Consider the following 22,798-nt stretch of genomic DNA (forward strand, 5'->3'; position numbering starts at 1 on the left):
CACCACTTCGGTCCAATAGATTGCCTCAATGAAACAGAATAATGTAACAGCATTTGTGATTCTGTTGTATCAGAAAAACAAAATTATAGTAGTTTAAACACATTGGAATGAATATAGGATAATTGGCTCAGAATATTCTTTAGCTCTCTAAATTCATTTCATGTATGATCAGTAACACTGAACATTACAGAGGGATGTATTAAATATCAAGACCTCCAAGGTTTAGTCTATACAATAGCTTTTGGTTTTGTTCCACATCTTGGAATTGAACAAAGCTGAGTTCTTCATAGTATAAACTATAGGCAGTGAGGCAGCAAGTCCAAAGATAATGTGCAGTTTTGAAACTTAATTATTACCTAATTGATTTTGCGTTTGTAGTTTACTTCCTTTGAGTCACTAGGCCATGGCCAAGAGGCCAGCACCTTTTCATAGCTGAAGAGCTATAATAAGAGCATGAAATCTGTAGCTACTGTGCCTTAAAAAATTTTTAATTGTAATATATAACCAAATTTACAATCTTAACCATTTTTAAATGTATAGTTCAGTAGTATTGAGTACATTTACATTGTTGTGTGGCCAATCTCCAGAATTTTCTTGCAGTCGCTATTTCTTAAATGGTGGGTTTTGTCAGACATCTGCCTTGATGTCCATAATATTCCATTGAGATAGGTGGAGTAATGGATAAACATAGAACTTCACAGCAGAGTGCAATTGAGATGTAGGAAATTGAAACTGACAAACCAGTAAGGAAATGTTATGATGTCTACTGTTTCTTTTAAACTTTTTTTGAATTGTGAAGTGTGACAGAGAACACAAAAATGTACACACCTTTGTGTGCACAAATCAAGCAACTCTAACCACAGCCCAAGTCAGGAGAACAGAATGGTGCCAGCATGCCAGAAGCCCCTCCCAGTCATTGGTCTGTCCCACTTCCCCATGCAAGGCTCAACTATCCTTGCTTTTAAGGTAATTACTTTTTATTTCTGATTTTAATGCTTAATATATCTCTCTAAACATATTGTTTAATTGCACCTATTCTTTCGACAATACAAATGCAATCAAAATATTTTTTAATCTAGCTTCAGTTTTTGTGAAACTCATCCAGAATATTGCACGCAACTGTAAGTTTATCATCACGGGTGGAAAGTAAATATGTTGTCCACCCCCATCCCACTCTACCATTGATGTATATTTTGCATTGTTTTCAGTTTGAGGATATTACACATAATGTGCAATGGAGGGAGGTGGAGTAATGGATAAATGTAGAAATACATATTCTTTTACATCTCTCTTGGCTCTTCTGTGCATACATTTTGTGAGTTTTAACCTAATAAAGTAGAACTGCTAATTAGAACATGAAGGTTTTTGTTCATCACATCCTAATCAGCCCTTGTCAATCTTGAATTTTGCCTCTGTTCAGTTGAGCAGTGGGTTTTCATTCTGTTTTTCCTTTTCTATGTTACCAATGAGGTTGGCCTTTTGAAATCCTCTATAAGGTTTTAGTTCTAGTACATTTTCCTTTTTTTTCTTTTTTTTTAAATATATTTTATTGATCTTCCACAGTGAGGAAGGGAGAGAGACAGAGTCAGAAACATCGATGAGAGAGAAACACTGATCAGCTGCCTCCCGCACACCTCCTACTGGGGATGTGCCCGCAACCCAGGTACATGCCCTTGACTGGAATCGAACCTGGGACCTTTCAGTCCACAGGCCGACGCTCTATCCACTGAGCCAAACCGGTTTCGGCAGTTCTAGTCCATTTTCTGTTGATTTTTTTTATATTAGTACGAGTCGTTTCTTAGAATATGCCTAGGAATTCTTCGTTACTTGAATGTCTTATTCAATCTTGTGTGCCAACAGATTCCTATCCCCCATTTAAAAGCTCTTTTCCTAAGTTGAGATATGAAGATAGTCTCTTGTATTCTTTTCCAGATTTGTTTTTATCTTTTTAAAACTTTTTTTTTTATATATATATATTTTATTGAATTTTTACAGAGAGGAAGGGAGAGAGATAGAGAGCTAGAAACATCGATGAGAGAGAAACATCGATCAGCTGCCTCCTGCACATCTCCCACTGGGGATGTGCCCGCAACCCAGGTACATGCCCTTGACCGGAATCGAACCTGGGACCTTTCAGTCCGCAGGCCGACGCTCCATCCACTGAGCCAAACCGGTTTCGGCTATCTTTTATACTTAGCCTAGAAATTCATTTGTTGAGTGCAGTGTGAATTTTTTGTTTAAGATTTTGTTTGGTTTGCATGTGTATACCTAATTGTCCCTGCACCATTTATTGAAAAGACCATCCTTTTCCTACAGCTGTGCAGTACTCCTGCAGTAAACCAGGTATCAATATGAGTGTATTCTTGACTCTGTTGTATTCCATACTGTGTGTTGACTTAACATAAATTGAAGATATAATTAAGATACGGAAAAGCAAGTCCCTCTCCCCTCCCCATTATGTTCTTTAAAATCTTGGTTGTTTATGGCCCTTGGTTCTAAAACTTATATGAAAAAAACCAAAGTTGTCAGTAACAAGAAAAAGAAAGCTTTTCAGGCTTTTGATTGGCATTGAAACTATCCTGGGAAAATTAGCACTTTTAAAATACTGTCTTCTATGAACATGGTATATTCTTTGATTTATAGAGGTCTAGATCATCTTTAATTTCTGTTTTATAGCTATTAAATGGGTCATGCACACTTTCATGTTTTATTACAAGGTATATGTTACTTGTGATAAATACTGCCTTATAAAATTTTATTTTCCAGTTGTCAGTATATAGAAAGTTTAGTTTTATATGTTGAGGTTGTGTTCAATAATTTGTTAAACTCATTCTAATATATTCATATTTTTATTAATGCCATCCTAATTGGGGAATAATTGCAGTTTAATTTCTAATGGTTATATGTTTAATTTTCTTGCCTTTGCTGCACTGGTTAGGACATCCAGTATAGTACTATGTAGAAAAGGTAACATCCTTGTTTTCTTCTCTCACATGGGAAATTTTTGGTATTTCACCTTTAAGTGTGTTTTAATGTAGATTTTTCTGTGGATATCTTTGATTAGATTGAGAACATATTTTTCACAGTTGCCAATAAGTTTTTATCATGAAAAAGCTTTATCAAGTAATTTTTAAAATTTATTTAGATGATTTTGGTTTTTCTCCTGTATTCTGTTAACATAATGAATTAGAGACTTTTTGTTCACAGTATAAACTAAATTTGCATTCCTGGATTAATGATCAGTGCTTGATAGAATTTGCTGGTGTAAACCATTTGTGCCTTATTTTTCTTTGTGCAAATGTTTTTAATAATATATTCAATTATTTTTAGAGACAGATAGTTTTGGTTTTTTCTTATGTCAGTTTTGGTAAGTGTTTAAGGAATTTGACCATCTAAATTTTCAAATAGATTAATTTAAAATTACTGCTAATATCACTTAATGATTATTTTAATGTCTGGATATTTCACATTTGATGTCCTCTTCATTCCTAAACTTGGTTTTCTATTTTTCTTCTTGCATCCGTTTTTGTTTCTTCTCATTACCTTGCTCATTTTCCTTCAGTTTTTATCAATTTTGTTAGTTTTTCTTTCAAAATACAGTTTATGGTTTCGTTGACATTTTCTATAGTATGATTTATCAATTTGTGTTAATTTCTTTTTATTTCCTTAAAGGAGAAGTGTTCTTTTTACTTAAATGTGTTGATTTCTTCTTTCCTAATACCTGAATTTAAAGTCATACATTCACTAAAAGATTTAAGTTCCATTCTAACAAATTTTGTTGTAAACCATCATTTAGTTAATGCCTATTTTAATTTCATTGTACTTTCTTATTTGAACCATGAGCTCACGTTTGATTTTCAAATATGGTGGTTTTCTAGTTATTCCTTTATTAATGTCTACCTTAAGTACATTGTAGTCAGACACTGATTTTAATCCTTTGAAAATGGTTAAAATTTGCTGTGATCCTCTGTGTGTCCACATCCCTGAAGCTTGTTCTGTTACTTGTTTAAAAGGATGTATTGTAATCATGTAGATTTGCCTATTCTTTCTTGAACTCTCAATTTTTTATGTTTTGAACCCATATCAGGTATATGTACATTTGAACTTTTGGGAGAAATATCAGACTTTATTTTCAGTAGTGCTTTTTGTTAAAGCCTCTTTTCTCTGATTAGTAATAGTGTTCAACTAGCATTCTTAAGATGTTTTCGTGATGTTTCTTTTTTATCCTTTTAAGGTATCCGACTTTGGATTTGTTTCATTTGGGATTTTTTAAAAATTCTCATCCATCTCTTTAAATATTACTTCTGCCCCATTCTCTCTTTGCTCTCCTCTAAGACCTGATGAAGCATAATTAGACCTCTGTTGGCTGTATCCCTCTCCATTCTGTATATTCTATTGACTCACTTACCCGGTATCGCTAATCCGGTATTAAATGCATCCAATGAGTTTATGTTACTGAGTACATTTTTGTCTTCTCCCTCCTCAACTTTAAGGTTTATAGGAATATAAAAAATAGAGACCTATGTCAGTGGGAGACTTACCATTTCATATCTTTGGACTATATGGGAATGATTTCTAGGCCTTTTAATATATTAATTGAAATGGGTTTTATTTTATTCCTCATCTGAGGATATGTTTGATTTTAGAGAGAGAAACATTGATTGGTTGCCTGTTGTATGTGCTCTGACAGGTTTGAACCTGCTACCTAGGTATGTGCCCTCACTAGGAATTAACACCACAACCTTTGAGTGTAAGGGAGGACGCTCCAACCAATTGAGACACCTGATCAGGGTGAGTTTTATTATTTTATTTAAACTATTTATTGAAAAGACATTTCTCCCATTTAATTGGTACCACTATAGAAAACAAACTGTGTTGATCTTCTTTTGAAGTCTCTATTTCATTCGTGTGTCCTCACGCCAGTACCACATTGTCTTGAAGTCAGGTAATGTAGTTCCACAACTTTGTTCAGTGGCCTTTTAATATTTACCCTGGGAATACAGGCACATGTCTTAGGCAAATGAGGATGTATGGTCACCTCACAATCTGTGGTTCATTGCTGCTTGTGTTGGGCTTGGGGCCTCTTGAAGCTAACCGCAGTTCCAGGCCAAGACTTGTCATTGCTTATGCCAGACTTGGGGATAGCTTGTTGTTTCACTGCTAGTTGAGACTGGTTGTCACTTGTGCTTGGCAAGAGGTACAGGACATGCAAGGCCAGCTGTGCTTGTCTGGGGTTGGTAGACCTTTGAGAGATTTTAGGAAAGTCCACAAGCATGAACCTAAGCAGGTGGCTTATGTGGATGGAAAGGTGGCTTGGACCAGGCGCGCAAGTAGGAAAGGGCCTCAGGGAATTACCAGAGTGGGGTGTACAGTGTTAGCCAGGTTAATGGAGAGCAGAGATTTGGTGCCTGTGACTGCTGGTTGAATGGGGGAAGGGTTCAACAAAAGAACAGTGATACCTGCCAGCATTTCCAACTCTCAACGCTGTAGCTAGCCAACTCAGTGCTTTTGTGTATGTCCTTGGTGCCAATATAGGTGCTGCCCCCAGTGCTAGTGAGCAAGCAAGACTGTTTTCTGGCCCCTTGATTGAGACTCTAGCAGGACTCTGTCTCGCTTGGATACAATCGCCACATGTTTTCACAGCCAGATGTTATGGAGACTCCTCTTCCCTCCTCTTCCCAGCACTGATGCCCCAGGTTGGGGAGCCACATGTGGTGCTGGGAGCCCTCGCTCCTCAGGGATGACCTGATTCTTATTCGAGTTGGATTTTGGTTAATAAGGAAAATTATTGCAGTGATTTGATTTTTCCACTGTGCTTGTGTTATAAAGGTTCTAGAAAAAAATCAGTGGTCTATAGCAACTGAACAAATGCCCACTGAAGAAAAAGTCATTCAAAAATAATAGGAATTGTCAGGGTGTAAAGTATATTCATTTTTGCCCCACTCCCTCCACAGTGTAGCATGGTTGGGAGAAAGCAGCCACCTATCTCCAAGTGACCTCTCTCAAATAACGGAGCAGAGCACTTACTTGTAGCATTCTAATGTGTCTAGGGCTGCCTGAAGACCTGATCTCTGTTTCACTTAACTTGGCTCAGATCTCAGGCTTGGAAAAGTTGCAGAGAGACTATGGACCTGGAGATGCTTTAGCAAGAAATGAGGGTAGAGGAAGAAGAGAATATCTAAGGTTCTGAGAAGTCAGAGGAAAATCTGGAAAAATAAAGACATTTAAAGACAGCCATTAACACCATTTTGTTCCACTCTGGTGATTACCTGAGACCATGACTTACTTATGTGGCCTGAGCCTTTTTCCAGAGTAAAGTTCCCAAAACACCCAGTGGCCTATAGGAGACCACACTAGAGCACCACCAACCAACGCTACAAATGACACACCCGAAGGGAGAACTCAGCCCCATTAAAGCTCCTGCTACATGGCGTCATCCCTTACACAACAGTTCATATGCTATAGCCAGGGCCGGTCCTCATAGCCAGTGCACCTGAGGATCAACCCCACCCACTGACATGCCAACAGCAAACAAGAGACACCTGGCTTAGGTGATAGGACACCTTCTACATAAGGCCACTCTACTGAGACTGGGAAAGGTAGCAGATCTACTTAATATATAGAATCAAACATGGAGTCAGCCAAAATAAAGACACGAACACGTCCCAAATGAAAAAAAAAGGACAAAACTCCAGAAAAAGGAACTAAATAAAAGCAGTGTGCCAGATACAGAGTTCAAAGTACGGGTTATAAGGATGCTCAATGAACTTCAGGAAAGAATAGATGAACTCACCAAGAACCTCAACAAAGAGAACCATGAAAAAGGACCTGTGGGAAATGAAGACTACAGCAGAGGATTAAATCAGCAATGCCGAAGACATGGTAGGAAACACCAAATCAGGACAGCAAAATTTTTTTAAGTGATGAGAATTTAAGGGACCTCTGGTACATCATCAAGCATACCAACATTTGTATCATAGTTGCCAAAATGAGAAGAAATGATGGAAAACATCCCTAACCTGGTGAAGGAAATAGACCATACAAGTCCAGGAAGCAAACAGTTCCAAGGAAAATGAACCCAACGAGGTGCACATCAAAACCCATCCTAATTGAAGTACCAAAGATTAAAGGCAAAGAGAGAATCTCAAAAGTAGTGAGGAGAAAAAGCAATTACGTAAAAGGGAGCTCCCATAAGACACTCAGCTCAATTATATTAAAGTTTTTGGGATCAAGAATTCTATACCTGTCAACATAGTCTTTCAAAGATGACCAGAAATTAAGCAATTCCCAAGTAAGTAGAAGCTGATTTCATTACCATTACATTTGCCCTGCAAGAAATGAAATCTTTCAAGTTGAAATGAAAGGCATTAGACAAACTCAAAGCCATAACATTTTTTCTTCTACAGGATTTCAAAGAAAAATAAAAGTCTGTTAATGGGTACACAATATGTAAAAATATAATTTGTAATGTCAACAGAGGTAGAACTATAAAACATTTTATATGCGATTGAGTGTTGGTATTAATTTTAAATGGGTTGTTATAACGTTAGCATGTTTATGTAATCTCTCTGTTAACCAGAAAGAAAATAACTATTTTCACTCAACACTTAATAAGGAAATGTTCTGCGAAATGCATTGGGCGATTTCATTGAGCAATCGTATAGTGTACTTACACAAACCTAGATGCTATATACACAGGCAATGGAATAGAATAGAGAGCTTGGGAAGAAATCCTTGCATAGGTGGTCTAATAATATTTGATATAGGTGTTCAATGGGGAAAGGAAAGTTTTTCTTCAAGTGGTCCTAAGAAATCAGAATAACCATGTGCAAAGTTGAACTCTTACCTTACTTAGTATAGAAAAGTTAACTTTAATGGATCAAAAACCTAAACGTAAGAGCTAAAACTCTTGGAAGAAAACATAGGAGAGAAGCTCCATAAAATTAGATTTCTTGGCTATCACAACAGAAGCACAAGCTACAAAAGAAAAAATAGAGAAATTGGACTTGAACAAAATTTTGTCCATTAAAGCATACTACCAACAGTGAAAGGGCAACCCAAAGAATGGAGAAAATATTTATAAAACAATAAAAGATTGAACTCTTACAACTCAACACATAAAACAACCCAATTAGAAAATGAGCAAAGAAGTTAGACAATTCATCTAAAGATACACAAATGGCCAATACATTACATGAGATGCTCACCATAACTAATCATTAGGGAAATGCAAATCAAAACCACAGTTAAGATAGTGCTCTACACCCATTGAGAAGATTATTATTAACAAAAAAGCAGAAAAATGTTTGGGAAAATATAGAGAAATTCAAACCATGTGCATTGCTGGTGGGATGCAAAATATAGTGTAGTCACTGGAAAACAGTATGGTGGGTCCTCAAAAAATTAAACATGGAATTTTCATATGATACAGCACTTCCACATCTGGGTATATATTCTTAAAAAACTGAAACGGACTCAGATTTACTCCAGAAGTCAGGATAGTGGTGGTGGTGGTGGTAACGGGGGTCAAAAAGGTGGGTACATTTCACAATTTTGTAAAAGGCAATGAGCCCACCTCCAAAAAGTGAACCTTCTCTATATTGTACTTACCAAATAGTTTATACTTTGAAGTAAGGCTGGAAAATCTAAAAACACCACAGTAATTACTTTTGAGAAAAAAAAATCCTCAATGAGAAGACTAAAAATTGCATTTATTCTGCTTTTCCTCTCAGAAATAAAATAGTTCCAAATGCTTTATTCTCCCAGGTATTTTAAGACTATACACCTAAATATGCCTACATTACTACTTTGCCTGGTAGTAACTTTCCACAAAATAAAACATTCACTAGATATGACTTAAATGTTCTTACAAATTTGTCATGGAATATCCATAATGTTTGGTAGATTTCTCATGTTTGAAATACTGTTTTGATGTAAATATGAATGCTGTTCACATCAAATTAACAAAATTTGAGCTCATTTAGAGCCATCAATTCCAACAGAACTTTTGAATCCCTAAAAATAAAAGACACACAGGTATAGTATTTAATCGAAATATATTTGTCTAATATCTACAAAGTGTGAACAATTGGTCTTAAGGAAGCAGACAAAAGGCACAAATTAGTATTACTACAGAGAAGCATTCATGCTACTGGATTTTATAAATATTCTTCAGAGTGGTACAGTAAAAAATAAAATAAGCAGTAAGCAAAAATCAAATGTTATATTTTTTCTTCCTTTATATTCTAATTGTGTCTTGACCTCATTTGTAAAGGCTGAGGACTGAAATTCAACTGAATCACAGTGGTTTTGCTGCAGAGTTTGGGTCAAATAATAGAGGTGCACTAAAAAAAAAATCCACAGGAAATCCTTTCCCCCCCAAACTAAATACAAGATTGAGGTTGTGGTTGTGCATGTTTATTATATGCATGCGTATATTTAACTTCTAAAGCCCTTTTTTCATCATAAAAGTAGTGAAGTCTCCATATGACTTGTTTTCTACTGTAAAAGCAGCAGCTTCTAAAAAAATGTTATGACTAGTGCTTTGAGCAGGAGAAACTGTCAGTTTCTGGGGCAAGTAGATGGGAGGCAAATTCCAAGGTGGGCCTGGAGTTCTCCCAGTGGTGCTCCACCCTAAGAGGCTCTGGCATAAACCAGGAATAGCTTTCTGCCCACTCCCATTCAGCAGAAAATAGCCGTTTATCTTTCTGCAGTATGGACAGGTGAAATGCCAAATGGGGTGAGAGGTGGGAATCACAATAATTTTGAAATGACAGGAATGAGCCATTTTCTACCAGATGGATATCAGTTGGGCCATGCCAATCCCCCCCCCCCCTTTTTTTGACAGGTGTTGACTATGTGAGAATACTTTTGTAAGTGCAAAACATTTTTGGCAGAGTGAAAAATAGAAAAGGCCAATCATTGATAAAAAGCCCATAATTACCCACTTAACTCTTGGTAAGTGCAGTATTTACATGTGTAATAATCAGACATGTATACAATGAATGGCATGTGTGTGAACATATAGTATGCCAAGAGCTCACAACTGTACACACACATGCCCCAAATGGCTCTTGAATAAACTTAATCCTATAGCAGAGTTTGGAGTACATTTTTCACAGTATAGAATTTTTCAGGTACCATTTCTTGAATGATATCAAGCGGTCTCAGTGAATACCAACAGAACCTTGATACTGTACCACTTTAATTCCTACAAAAACGGGGCTCTTCCTGAAGGCTCTGCACCTCCACCCGGTCAGTGTGCCTTCCACAGGGGATTGAAGTAGACCCAGCCATCACCCTGTAAGAGAAGGTAGGAGATGTTACACGGAGACCTCTCAGCAGGCAAAGGGGAGGAACAAGAGTCCAGGCTCTGTAGGTTGGAAGCTTAGTATCATGCAAAGCACTGTTAGCATCTGTCGGGACCACCACCAATATGTGCGTCCGCCTTGTCCCTGGCATCTCAGCTGTGCCAGGCTGGTGGTCTCACTACCCCTCCTCAGCTCTTAAAGCCCATATGATCTTCGCATGCTAGCATTTTAGGAGGAAATCCCGCAATAAATAACAAAAGAGGGGGGCTTTGTTGGTTTATATCAAGGAAGATTGAGAGGGAGGAGCGCTTTTTAAACAGCAGGACAGGGTGGGGGTGGGTACATGTTGGATGAACAGACAAAAGAGAAAAGCGGAGACCTGCATGTGAGGAATCTGCCCAAACCAGTGATTTACAGCCCATCAGCCTGGAGGGGAATGTCCAACAAAAGCTCTCACCAGCAGGACAGTCACAAATCAGCGCGCATTAGAAGTACCACCAATCCAACACCAGTGAGAAATGGCCAGAATCAAGATGGTGCACTCAGCCTGGTGCTAGGCTTGAAGGGCATATACTGAATGATAACAATTCTGGTTTTGGGGTGACTTTTATTCTTCACATATCCTCAAGCCTTCTGTTACAAACACGGGGGCTTTTATTAAACTCAGCAGGGAACAGTATGTTTTCTTTTGTCATTTTGTTTTTGAGTGTGCATCTTTCCACAGAAGCCAGACAAGCTAGTCTCCGAGAGCACAGATTCACCTCACAGAAGGATCCTTAAAGGATTGTGTGATGGTTAATTATGTCAACTTGGCTGGCCATGCGTGGCCAGATTACACAATTTCGGGTGTCTGTGTTTTTGGATGAGATTAGCATTTGATTAGTGAGCTCAGCAAAGGAGATTGCCTTCCCCATTGTGGGTGAGCATCATCCAACCCGTTAACCTAAAAAGTAAATAAGTGGGAGAAGGAGGAATCTGCCTTGTTTTCTGCCTCCTTGAGTTGGGACATCTCATCTGCCCAGACAGGGATTTTATACTATCGGCTCCTGTCCTCGGCCTTCAGACTTGAACTAAATTACACCATCAGCTTCCCTGGGGTCTCCAGCTTGCAAATGGCAGATCCTGGGGATTTTCAGCCTCCATAATCCATGAGCCAGTTCCTTATAATAAGTCTGCATGCAGTTATGTCTCCTATTGGTTCTATTCTGTTTCTCTGGGGAACCCTAACAATACAGGTTCATCTCACCTGGGCAAGGTTTCCAGACAGGATTCCCACTCAGAGTCTCATAAAGGCAGTCTCTAACAGGCCTGCCTCCGGGGGCACAGGGGCACTTTCTGCTCCTGACCTGGAGTCTGCCTCACGGTTACTAACTCACCCAAGGCCTTCTACCTACACAGTAATCCTTCCTTGTCGCAGGTCAGACCTACCAGCACCTGAGCCAAAGAAAGCCCGTTCAGGTTTCAGTTGGTTCTCAGTGTTTACATTTTTAAAAATTCCTTCATACCATGTGAGAACTTTTGAAGAATTGAACAGTTTGTGATCACCTGGAGGTAAGTGGCATCAACCCTCTTTAGATACAGACTCAGGCCTGCCCCAGTCCTCCCAGCCTGTTTCTCGTGGATGCTGCCGGCTCCTGAGGGCCTGCCTTGTACTGGCCTCTGACTCGCTCCCGTTACTCCCACTTCTGTTCGAATGCTTCCCAGTTGCTCCACAAACCATTTCAAGAGCATAAGAGCCTCCACTGAGCACACAGTGCCTTGCCCATTGCCCAGGGGTGGGCATTTGTAAGGATTTATTTCTGCCTTCACATGTCACTTTCCTGGGTGGCAGCAGCAGCATTCGGGCACAGGACTCAGGCCGGCCTGTCCAGCATGTCTGTCCCATTTGGCCCACAGGAGGCAGAGCTCTGAAAGCAGTTCTCAGTCATGAAGGTCCCAGCTCACCCGGTGTGGAGCGGGCAGCAGGGCGCTTCACTGCAGCTAATGATGAAGTAGCAGGGGCCTGTTTGTATGACTAGGACAGCATCCAGGTCTGCCATCCCATGCCTCGCCCTCCCTGGCAGGCCGGTGGGCTTTTCTGATGGAGGCTGCCAGAGGGACAGGGTGCTCGGTTCTGCCCAGAGGACGCCCTCACCCCAAGCTGGAGCCAAGCTACCCCACATCTTCCCAGGACCTCTCTGCCACATCTGTCTGTCTATCCAAACCACTGCATTAGCCAAACAAATCCATCTGCCCCTCAGGACAAGCACCCAAACAGGTGGTGAAGTTACCTCCTGGATAAAGTACTTGGGCTGCCATGGGGTGCGGAGGTTCTCTCGCTTCCGCTCCTCCATCCGCTGCTTGTCCTCCAGGCGCCGCTTCTGCTCAGTGGCGGCATCGATGTCCCCCAGCCGCAGGTAGCGGGTCACCTCCCGCCAGAGGTTCCTGGGAGTGACAGAGGAGAGGAAGTGGTCAGGCAGGGACAGCAGGCTCAAGGAGGGTCATCCTCCGTAAGGAGGGGCCAGAGCTGGGAAGAGGACATCTGGGCAGGCCATCCGTAGAGGTAGCTCATTGCAGGTGCCTCAAAGACTGCTAGAACCAAGGATCTGAACCCAGGGCTACCCGGCCATGCTGCTGCTACAACAATAAAGCAGACGCTTAGATGGTGTTCACTGTATTTACTCATATTTACATATAAACTAATCATCACAGTAACCCAATGACATAGATGCTGTATTAGCATCCACATTTTAAAGGGGAGGAGAAATAGGTTCACATAATGACTTGACCAAGGTCAGCAAGCTGATATATATGGACAATGGCTGGTTTCCCACAGGGAAACCCGGTATTAGGAGTTAGAAGGGGGAGGGAAGGAGGAGTTGATTTTGCTGCAAGCTCTGTCATCTCACCCACCTCTAAACAGGAAGTTAATTCTCAGCCCCACTCATTCATTGTAAAGGTGGCCTAGATTGGCTATCTTGTGCAGTTTTTCTCGGATTTCCCAGGACCACCCCTCATTCATACACTCTTCCAAGGGGTGAGGACAGGAACTGAGGGAGAGCAGGGCACCATCACCCATGCACTTCCTCACTTAGCCACATCAGGGTGAGGCGGGGCTGGGTCATATCACTGTCTTTTTCATCACCCACACCCTTGACACATCTGGTGCCAGGGGAAGGGCTGGGCATAAGGACATCTGGTAGGGGGGTGCTCTCAAGAGCAGGACCTCCCATGAAAAGCCTCATAAGACAGTGGCCCCGAGTTTAGAAGGCAGAGACGCCCAAGGACTAGAGAGGGGTAGTAGGACAAGAACTGGCCCCAGACAAAGCTCTGGCCAGACATGGGGACCCAACTAATAGCGCTACTAGGATGGGGACAGGTGGGGAGAAGTTGGGGGCTCATCTGGGGAAGTCTCTGAACTTAAAAAGAAAGGGCAGAAAGGTGAGCCTTTAGGTGGGGAGAGTGGGAGCAGGTCAGTGAGAAAAGCAGAAAGTCCAGGAAAGCCTCATGGCAAAGGCCGGCGAGTGGCTGAGGCAGGATTGTGGCTGGCATCACAGGGCCCTGGGGGCTCTGGGCAAGGCAGGACGTCTGCTCAGACCAAACTCGGCATCCTGAACAAATGCATGGGTGTGGGCAGACAAATGCAAGTATCTTCACTCTTCCCTGATGGCTAGTGGTTCCCTCCCCTCCAAGGGGGCTCGCAGAGGCCAGCATCACTGTGAGGGCTGGGAGAACTGGTCTAACCACTGCCCCCACCCAGCCATGCAGGAAAGGCCTGGCAGACCTGCTGCGTAGTAGGCGCAGGTGTTCTGAACAGCAAGGGAACCCCTGGACCAGATACTCTACCACTTTCCAGGGCTGTTTCCTAGGGAACACAAGATGGGCTGGACTTGGTTTCCCTGCCCTTCAGCTCCATGTTTCAGTAAAGTCTGCATACGTAAGCCAAAAAGACGTGGCACCCCTCTGTCCCACTCCCATACCAGACCCCACCCCCACTCCAGGCTAAATTCTGAGTTCCCCTGGCTAAGAGAGGCAGCAAAGGGACTTGATGAGGAGTAGCTAAGCTACTCCATATCCCTAGAACAACAACACAAGGGCTGATTTCTGTTCTCAACTGCCAAACCAGCAACAGACATGCCATGGTAGTAACCGCAAGGTTCCTGACCCTGGAAAGGCTCCAGCCGGGGCAAGGGGGGAGCTTTCTTCCCGCCCGCAGTCTGTCCCTTGTCCTGCGACTAGTGCCCGGTAGGCTGAGCTGAAAAAGCCAACGGGTGGGAGTTCATGCCCTCCATTTGGACACAGAGAAGGTTACACGGCCCCCAAACAGAAGAACGGGAAAGTGCATGCTAATCCTACAACAAAGCAGAGGTTCCAGAGGTACCGAGGCCCTGGTTGTATTAAACTTAGTTACAACGTATGGTTTGTACGCACTGTTGCATCTGCCTCAATTTTACAGAATTCACACTTTCCATTGGTTACAAACTTCAGGTAAAGGCAAACCTTTCACCGAATCATCTGTTATTTCATTTTAATTCTACCTCGTATTTCTAAAGAGCAGCATATGCTTTTAGATAAGGCAAATATTTTCTGTAAAGGGCCAGACAGTAAACATCTTGGCTTGGCAGGCCATATGGTCTCAGTCCCAACTACTTAACTGCCATTGTAGCAGGAAAGCAGCCATAACCAATAAACATGGCTATGTTCCCATAAAATTTTACAGATATTAGCTACAGGCTACATTTGGCCCCGGGCCACCATTTGCTGACCTGGTTGAAAAATCAAATGGGCATATTCCAGGCAGTCTGCCTGTGTGCCTGCATACACACCACTCAAAGGGGTCGCAGCATATTCATGCCGTAGCGCAGACATGCGAACTGGTCAGATACTCTTACTTAGCCGTTTCCTCCTGCTAAACAGGCAGGTGGTTGCTTTTTCTTTTGTTTAGGTTTTTAAATAGATATATTATACTAGAGACCTGGTGCATGAAATTCGGGCGGGGGAGGGGGTGTGTGTGTCCCTTAGCCCAGCCTGCACGCTCTCCAATCTGGGACCCCTTGAGGGATATCCGACTGACTGTTTAGGCCCGATCCCAGTGGGCAGTTGGACATTCCTCTCACAATCCAGGACTGCTGGTGCCCAACCACTCACCTGCCTGCCTGCCTGATTGCCCCTAACTGCTTCTGCCTGCCAAACGTGATTGACACCTAACTGCTCTCCTGCCAGCCCGGTCACCCCCAACTGCTCTCCCTGGCTGGCCTGGTCGCCCCCAACTGCCCTCCCCTGCAGGCCTGGTCGCCCCAAAAATATATATTTAATTTTATGCTTGAAACTTTTTCTGAATCTAAGAACTGTCCCTTAGAATAGATTCCCAGAAATACAACACTGATTAAACTGAATGAATGATCCATGCAGCCAAACCTCACACATTCCTACTATAAGCACAAGGCCTCGAATGTCAATTTGATCACACCCTTGTCAGCACTGAATTTTTAAAAATTATGTTGCTAATCTGGTAAGAAAGAAAAAAGTGCCTCGTAGCTTCACTGCACGGTTCTTTGATTACTAGCAGCTCCCTGTGTTTAACTTTGTAATGAAGCAACAGGCCAGCTGAGTTGACAAACTCTTTGGGAGCAGGCATTAAAAGTCTGCGGCAGACACTCTACACCCTCCACCCCCTACTGAAAGATTCAAAGGCTCTATTGCTCAATAACACACAGTGGGAAATCCAAATATCTCAAGTCAGAGCAGGATTCCCGGCCCGTTCCATTAGCTGAGCTTTCTAAGGCTTCCTCTCTGTCCCCTGGGTCGAGCGTGGAGGGAAACAGCTGGAGAGAAACAGCCTGATGCCCACCTGGACTCCATGGGCCCCTGCTTCTCCAGCGGTCTGATCTTCTTCGGGCACACTGGCAACGTGGTCGTGTCCACGACTTTGGTTTCTCCGTTGTTGTAGGTGAACTCTAAGGTGCCGTTCCATTCCCCGTGGACTTTACAAACAATGGTGTTGGTTGGGTTGTGCTTCACTTCTGCCGTGACCCTGAATGAAGGAAGGAATCAGAGGAACACGCTTTGCGACGTTATAAAAAAACAGAGACTGGAAAAGGAGGACTCATATTGGGAGATTCTTTTTTAATGGGGTGGCATGGAGAGGAATCGTTTTTTTAGTGTTCTGCTCAAAGTCTAGCTTATAAAATGGGATCTAATGTCCCTGAACACAAAACGAAGGCATTGATAGAAAAACTGGTGAGAGATGAATCAAGTCTACAGATCAGTTAACAGGCTAATCTAACGAAAGCTGAGCAACATTATCCTCGTGCTGGGCCTTGCACGGATACCTTCTCCTGCTCACAGCAACCTTGCGCGGGCTCTAAAAGCACCGTGTGCAGGTCTGTGACCTCTCGCTTCACCTGCCTGGCCTGAGAGGGCTCCGGGTTCCAGCTCTGGGTGAAAGCAGATCCCAGCTCCCTCTCTACCTGGGAACTTGCTGCACAGTCAGAGGAACACGCGAGAAATGGGGAGTCCTGCTCCAGGCAGCCAAGCGTAGGAGGCCAGCTCCTCTCTTCCTAACAGCCCAACTCAGGTTGAATTTGAGCTTTCGAACCCAGGCTTGGAAGCTCCCTGCCTGAGCCTGAACATGGCCAAGGTTCCCAGGTGGCCGCATCAGGAGACGTCCAGGCCACGCACAGGGGAAAGGCATTAGGGGTGTGCTGGTAAAGGTTTAGCAATGGCTATCTAGGAGGGAAAACAACGGATCTGTTACGTTGGCCAATTTCCGTGGGGCCCCACCACCGCTGATTTCAAGCTGCCAACCCTATAGGAGGTGGAGCTGGGGAGCAGAGCACGTGGTCACCCTGTTAGCCCCTGCGTCTGGCTCCAAAATGGCCACTGAGGGCGCCCACTTCCCCCGCGACAGACACTGTGACTTCACACAGAACACTTTCCCCCAAAAAGGGCAAGGACGGGAGCCTGTTTGTATACGGATCTGCTCTGAAGGAGGGACTTTTATAACTGGAGCAATAAAAACACTGTGCTTCTGCAAACAGCAAACCTTGCCTTCCATTTCTTAGGCTTGGGCTTCCCCAGCTCCTAAAGCAAAGATCTCAGAGGATACGGGGTTCGGGAGACTTAAAGAAGAAGCCAATTTAACATGAATGGGGTGCTCCCGGGCAGAGTCTGGTTTCACAGATCAAACTGCTTCAGATCAGAGAAACAGGCTGCGGCATCAGGAGGGTGAGTTTACTGTAACAAAGGGAAGTGTCATTTTTCTCCGGTGTTTGCTAATACATCCCCAAATGATTTCACCGTTAAGTTTACATGAGAAGGGTTTCAAAAAACAAAAAAACCCTGCCATGGGAGGGGGAAACAAAGCAACACCTCTTTGAAAAAAAGGTTAACTTTATCTTGACTTTCAAAGCACCCCATGGCGGGAACCCAATTTCTGGTGGAGAAATGGACCCCGGGGCCTCGTGATAAGACGGAGATGGAGCCTCCCGCGCCGCCTACCTGTGGACTTTCCCTCCATAGAAAGGCTTCGTGTGGAATATCACAGTGGCCGAGTACCCGGTCTTGGCACAGTTGATGCTGACTTTTCCTCCGAGCTCCACCCAGGGGATGGTGAGGATGGAGCGGGCGTAGGCACTAGGCAGGGTGAACACGTACTCCTCCCCGTGCTCCAGGAGCCGCAGCACACCTCCAGGGAGAGAGGAGAGGAGGAGTCGGTCAGGCACACAGACACGAGAGGGGCAGCTGGGGATCGGGAGGCACGGGAGAGACCAAGCAGCTGCCTGCCAAAGGCACTGGTCTCCCCCCTCTGCCAAGGCTGGCTGCTCATCTGCAGGCATTTTTATGTCCTGTGCGCCCCACTGTGGGCCAGGCACCGAGAATACAACAGTGAATAACGCAGACCCCTGTCTGTCCTCAAGGACAGACCAGAAGGTGGGCACTGACCAGTCACCAAGCAAACCCTAAACTGTAACTGTGATGAAGGTGGGAGGGAGAGGTGCCGGGCCATGGAGGCCTCCCCTGGGAAGTGACCTGGAAGGGAGGTGTCCCCAAGGGAAGGACAGGTGAGCTGGGTAAGAGCTGAGTAGGCGAAGAGGGGGGAGGATTCCAGGCAGCGGGAAGAACCCGTGCCAAGGCCAGGCGGTGAGCGTGAAGGGGCTGGGACAAGGGCCTGTGAGCACAAAGGGAGATGGTGTGTACAGCGTGGAGGCTGGCCAGGCCAGGAGGGGCCAGACCTTATGTTTTAAACTTCAAAAAAGCATGTTAAAGAGTTCTGCCATTATCCTGAGGGCAAGACCTTAACTTCTCTGTACCCCAGTTTCCTCTGTGCCCCAGGGAAGCCGTCCCTGTGCCTCCCTGGGCTGTGGTTAAGGAGGGGAAGGTGATTCTCAAGCTCAGCTCTAAGCACACAGCCTGACACACCACCGGGATCCTGCGGGGTTTACATCCTAAGCCCGCCTCCCTCTCTAAAGCAGCTCTCAATGGGCGAATTCCTAACAGTGGGATTTCCACTGGGGAATAAAGAGGGGGATGCATGCGGGGTGCCGGGGGTGGGGGGGCGCGGGGAGTGGTGGGAGGCACCCTCCTGGCGCTCATCTTTAGAAAAACCTCTCCCAAACCAAGTGGCACTTCCCTCAAGTCCCCTGACACCAGTGAGCCCCTGAGCCAAGCTGCTCGGAAGGCATTAGCGAGACCACATTCCTTGGGCTCTGTGCTGAAACCCATGAATGTGCGCTCACTTATTAAATAACCTGCAAGGATGCCTGCTCAACGCGAACTCATATTTTTAGGTTGGCATTAAAAAGAATACCTGCCCCTAGCAGGAATAAAAGACCATATTAACACCAGGCGTACAGATGGGAGCCCAAGGAAAGCACCTCTTTCATTAGCGTGTGAGCCAGGAGAAACTGAAAAATGCCAAAGCATCAGTTTGCCCCTGTGGAGGCGAGTCTTAAATCCCACAAACGGATTTATCAATCAACACGAGGCCAGGCATTAAAACTTTAAATAATTTCATTTCCGATCTTAACCCGAGGAACCCAAATATTCTGATAGAACATCTTTCTGGAAAGCACAGAGTCACAGAGGGGAGGGAATTCTGGGGACCTGAGATGCAGCAGCGGCAGCGGCCACACTCAGCATGGGGCCAAGGTGCCACTGCACTTGCCGGGACTGACTGCCTTTCCCACAGACTCAAGAGGTTGTGCCATTTACTCAGCGCTTGTCCTGGTGTTTTAGGGGCAGGTGGGGTGCAGGAGCAGCTGAATGGGCCTCTGCTCCCAGCGGGTGTGTGTGTGTGTGTGTGTGTGTGTGTGTGTGATGAGTAGTGGACAAAGCGCATGGGGTGACTGCACAGTGTCTCAATTAGGGGTCGCAGTGCCAGAGCTGAGGACAATGGGGGTGGGGGACAGGCTCTGAGCTGCAACCTAAGTGAATCCAAGGCAGAATGAAGCGCCTTATAATGGCATTTTATTGTAGCTAAATACGGCTCAGCCTAAGGCAAGCAGTTAAGAGATAAGTCCATGTATTTGCACACAAAATTACAAGGGGATCCATCTGATTTCTAAATTTTAAAATGAGTGGGTTGGTAAAATGGTACTTCAGACTCAGTCAAAAGATTCACAGCATGTGCTGGGTCCACGCAGGGGACGAGTGAGGGAAAGAACACACCCGTCTCCCATACCCGGCCCGCTAAGGAGCTGAGCCCGGGATCCAGAACCGTTTGCTTCGGAGTATTTTGTTGCAGGAAAATAAGATCACGTGTTACAAGCTGGCACATTTAATTAACATGCAGGAAGGAGGCAACCAATCCATGTCTCTCTCTTTTTCCCTCCTTCCCTCTCTCTCTCTCTCTCTCTCCAATTCTCTCCCTCCCACTCCCTGGGGGGAAAAAAAAAGCAATGGGAAAAATATCCTTAGTTGAGGACTAACAAAAAGAAAGGTTATTCTACTATACTAATAAAACTTAATGGCTGGATGGGTTATTCCACATGACATTTTAACAGTCATTCAATCAATGAATCGATAAAGCAATCAATCAGTCACAGAAAGGGGGGGGCAGTATCTGTAGAAGATGCAGGCCATCTCCCACTCCCATGGGCTTCAGTATAAACTGAAGGTGTGAACTGCTTCAACACTACTTCTGTAGCACGTGAACGTCTCTCCTTCACATGGTATATAGTATGTGGGAATTTGGGGACACGTAATAAAATTAAACAGAATGAAATGAATCTCCCAGATCCCCAGTTCTGTTCTGAAACAAAGGGGAGAACTTCACCAGTACAGACCTTGGGGTACTGGGTAAGCCTTTGCCAACCGACGGAAACACAGAGCCCCAGAGAAGTCAACATCAAGATTCACGCCACTCTCACCTCTTATTACAGACGCAAGTGTACAAATCAGTGCGAACATCGCCCTCCCCCACAGGGCCCTGAGCAGTCTTCTTCCTGCACTGTCCTCCCTGCTTTCACCAGTAAGAGCGGCCTGGGGTGTTCGAACCTGAGCTCCCTGCTCAGAGCATGGCCGGGTCCCGGGCCTGGGCCGACACATACCGGTTGGGACCTGCCGCGTGGCCCTCACCCGAACGGTGCTGCACCAGGGCAGCTCCCTGCCGTGGTTCCAAGGAGGAGGCTGAGTTGGGGAACGTGTCACTGGGATCAGAAGAGAGGCCAGAGATGAAAGACCCGGCCTCCACCCTTCCCCCTCCAGAAACACCTGGAATCAGTTTATCTTCTCAGCTTCAGGGAAACAGGCCTGCTATGGCCCTCGAGGGACCCTAACGTCCTCCGGCCGGCCACCCTCTCCCTGGTCATCACCTGCTGCCCACCACCCCTTCTACACTCCTGGGCCGCCTGTGACTCCCGGACCTTCTCCAATTCTGGTTTCTCCTTCTGGCTTGTCCTTTATCACCCCCTGTAGGTCTTGGCCTACATGTCACCTTCCTAGTGAGGCCTTCTCAGCCGCCACCCATGCTAACGCTCTCTTGCTTTCCCCACACCACTTCCAGCTCCCCTCTCTGCTTCCTTTTTCTCCAAAACATTTACCTTCCAACACAACGCACATAACTGTGTTTCCCTCGTAGAACAGGACAGAAGCCTCATGAGGGCAGAGATGCTTTCTAAGGATTGTTTTGTTCACGCAAGTATCCACAGCTCGGAGGACCAGGTCTGACTTCTAGTAGGTGCTCAGTGACAATGTGCGAAGTGAATGGAAGGTGTTCTTATCTCACGGGGTTTCAGAAGGGCTTTCAAGGAGCCATATACGCCCTGAACTGAAAGCCAAGTTTTGAGTTTGGGTGTTTGTTTTTTTTTTCTTTCTGGGAAGTGAGTCTACATCCTTGAGTCTCAAAAGTATTTGAGACTCAAAGAAGGTAAAGAGCTGCTAACACAGAGGCTTGAATTTCACAAGGATTATTACAGGTTTCTTCAAACAACACATCGACTTCCTTCACAGCTATTTGCTAAACGAGAAATTCTACCCAGGAGGGGTGCGATTACACTGCGTGCTGCTTGCTTCAGAACCCGCAGCTCAGAGGCCAGAGCTTTGACGGGGAATTTTTATGAACAGATTGTGAATAGGTAGCACTGTCATCCTCATTGTCTGTGAGCCAGAACTCCGGTGAGAATGAATACAAATGTGTTTCACGGATTTGGAGCCAACTCTAATATTCATGCAAAGCTGAAAATAAAGCCTATGTAAGGCCACTACACACATGCATATAGCATGTAAAGACCCAGGGGGGCAGCCGGTTAGGCAAATAGTTACATCCCGTCTAGTCCATCACCTTGGCCCCATTGGGAAATGACCAGGATCTGGTCCCAAAATAACAAAACCCTTCCCTCTTTCCCACCCACACACTCACCCACCTACTCACTCACCCCCAATTCCAAAACAAAACAAAAACAAGGAAGTCCACAAACAAAATCATCATCTATCAGGTATGCAAACATCACTGTGGAAGAGACAAAACTGCATCCAACATGGGACATGGCTTACCTTCTCCTATCATAGAGACCCCCACGGACATGCCCATGAACTTGCTTTTGGTCCATACGTGAGTGTTGATACACAGTCTCTTCTCCTTGCACTCACAGTAGAAGCAGGAGATGGGTGGGTGATGGGATACCTGCTCGGCCACAAACCGTAGCTTGTAGCTTTCCGCAGGCTCCTCGGCAATCAGGTGTTCTTGGCTGGGAGGAGAGTGGGGGGCAGTCCTCTTTGGCTTGACCCTGTCCCTGGGGACCTCCCAGGAGCAGTGAAATGTCTCGCCGATGATAGGGTTGTAAGGCTTCTTGGCCAAGGCCCCCTTGCGGCCCTCGTGGAAGGCGGTGAGATAATACTCCACAAAGCAGATGACTCTCTCCTCCGGCGTGGCTCCCGCAGTGACGGCCAGCAGCAGGTCCGGGTGCGCCATGAAGTCCGCGTACATCTCCAGCAAAGATCGCTTCTCCAGAATGAAGGTGGGGAGCACCACCTGCATTTGGGAGGAGACACAGTCAGACAGGAGTCCC

At 44.8% G+C, this 22,798-nt stretch overlaps 1 protein-coding gene across 1 annotated transcript in view; it reads right to left on the reverse strand.

Moving 5' to 3' along the window:
* Window positions 1-9,034: 9,034 nt before the first annotated feature.
* Window positions 9,035-22,798, reverse strand: part of OSBPL10 (oxysterol binding protein like 10) — a 138,078-nt gene continuing 124,314 nt past the window's right edge. Inside the window, exons 7-11 of the mRNA XM_015561258.1 lie at window positions 22,284-22,761; window positions 17,790-17,976; window positions 16,141-16,323; window positions 12,581-12,734; window positions 9,035-10,300 (exon numbers count right to left, since the gene is read on the reverse strand). Of these exons, the coding sequence (XP_015416744.1) occupies window positions 10,256-10,300; window positions 12,581-12,734; window positions 16,141-16,323; window positions 17,790-17,976; window positions 22,284-22,761 (1,047 nt within the window). The 3' untranslated portion in view covers window positions 9,035-10,255. The remainder of the gene's footprint in view (window positions 10,301-12,580; window positions 12,735-16,140; window positions 16,324-17,789; window positions 17,977-22,283; window positions 22,762-22,798) is intronic.

Source organism: Myotis davidii, unplaced genomic scaffold, assembly GCF_000327345.1.
Source record: "Myotis davidii unplaced genomic scaffold, ASM32734v1 scaffold395, whole genome shotgun sequence".
Lineage (NCBI taxonomy): Eukaryota > Metazoa > Chordata > Mammalia > Chiroptera > Vespertilionidae > Myotis > Myotis davidii.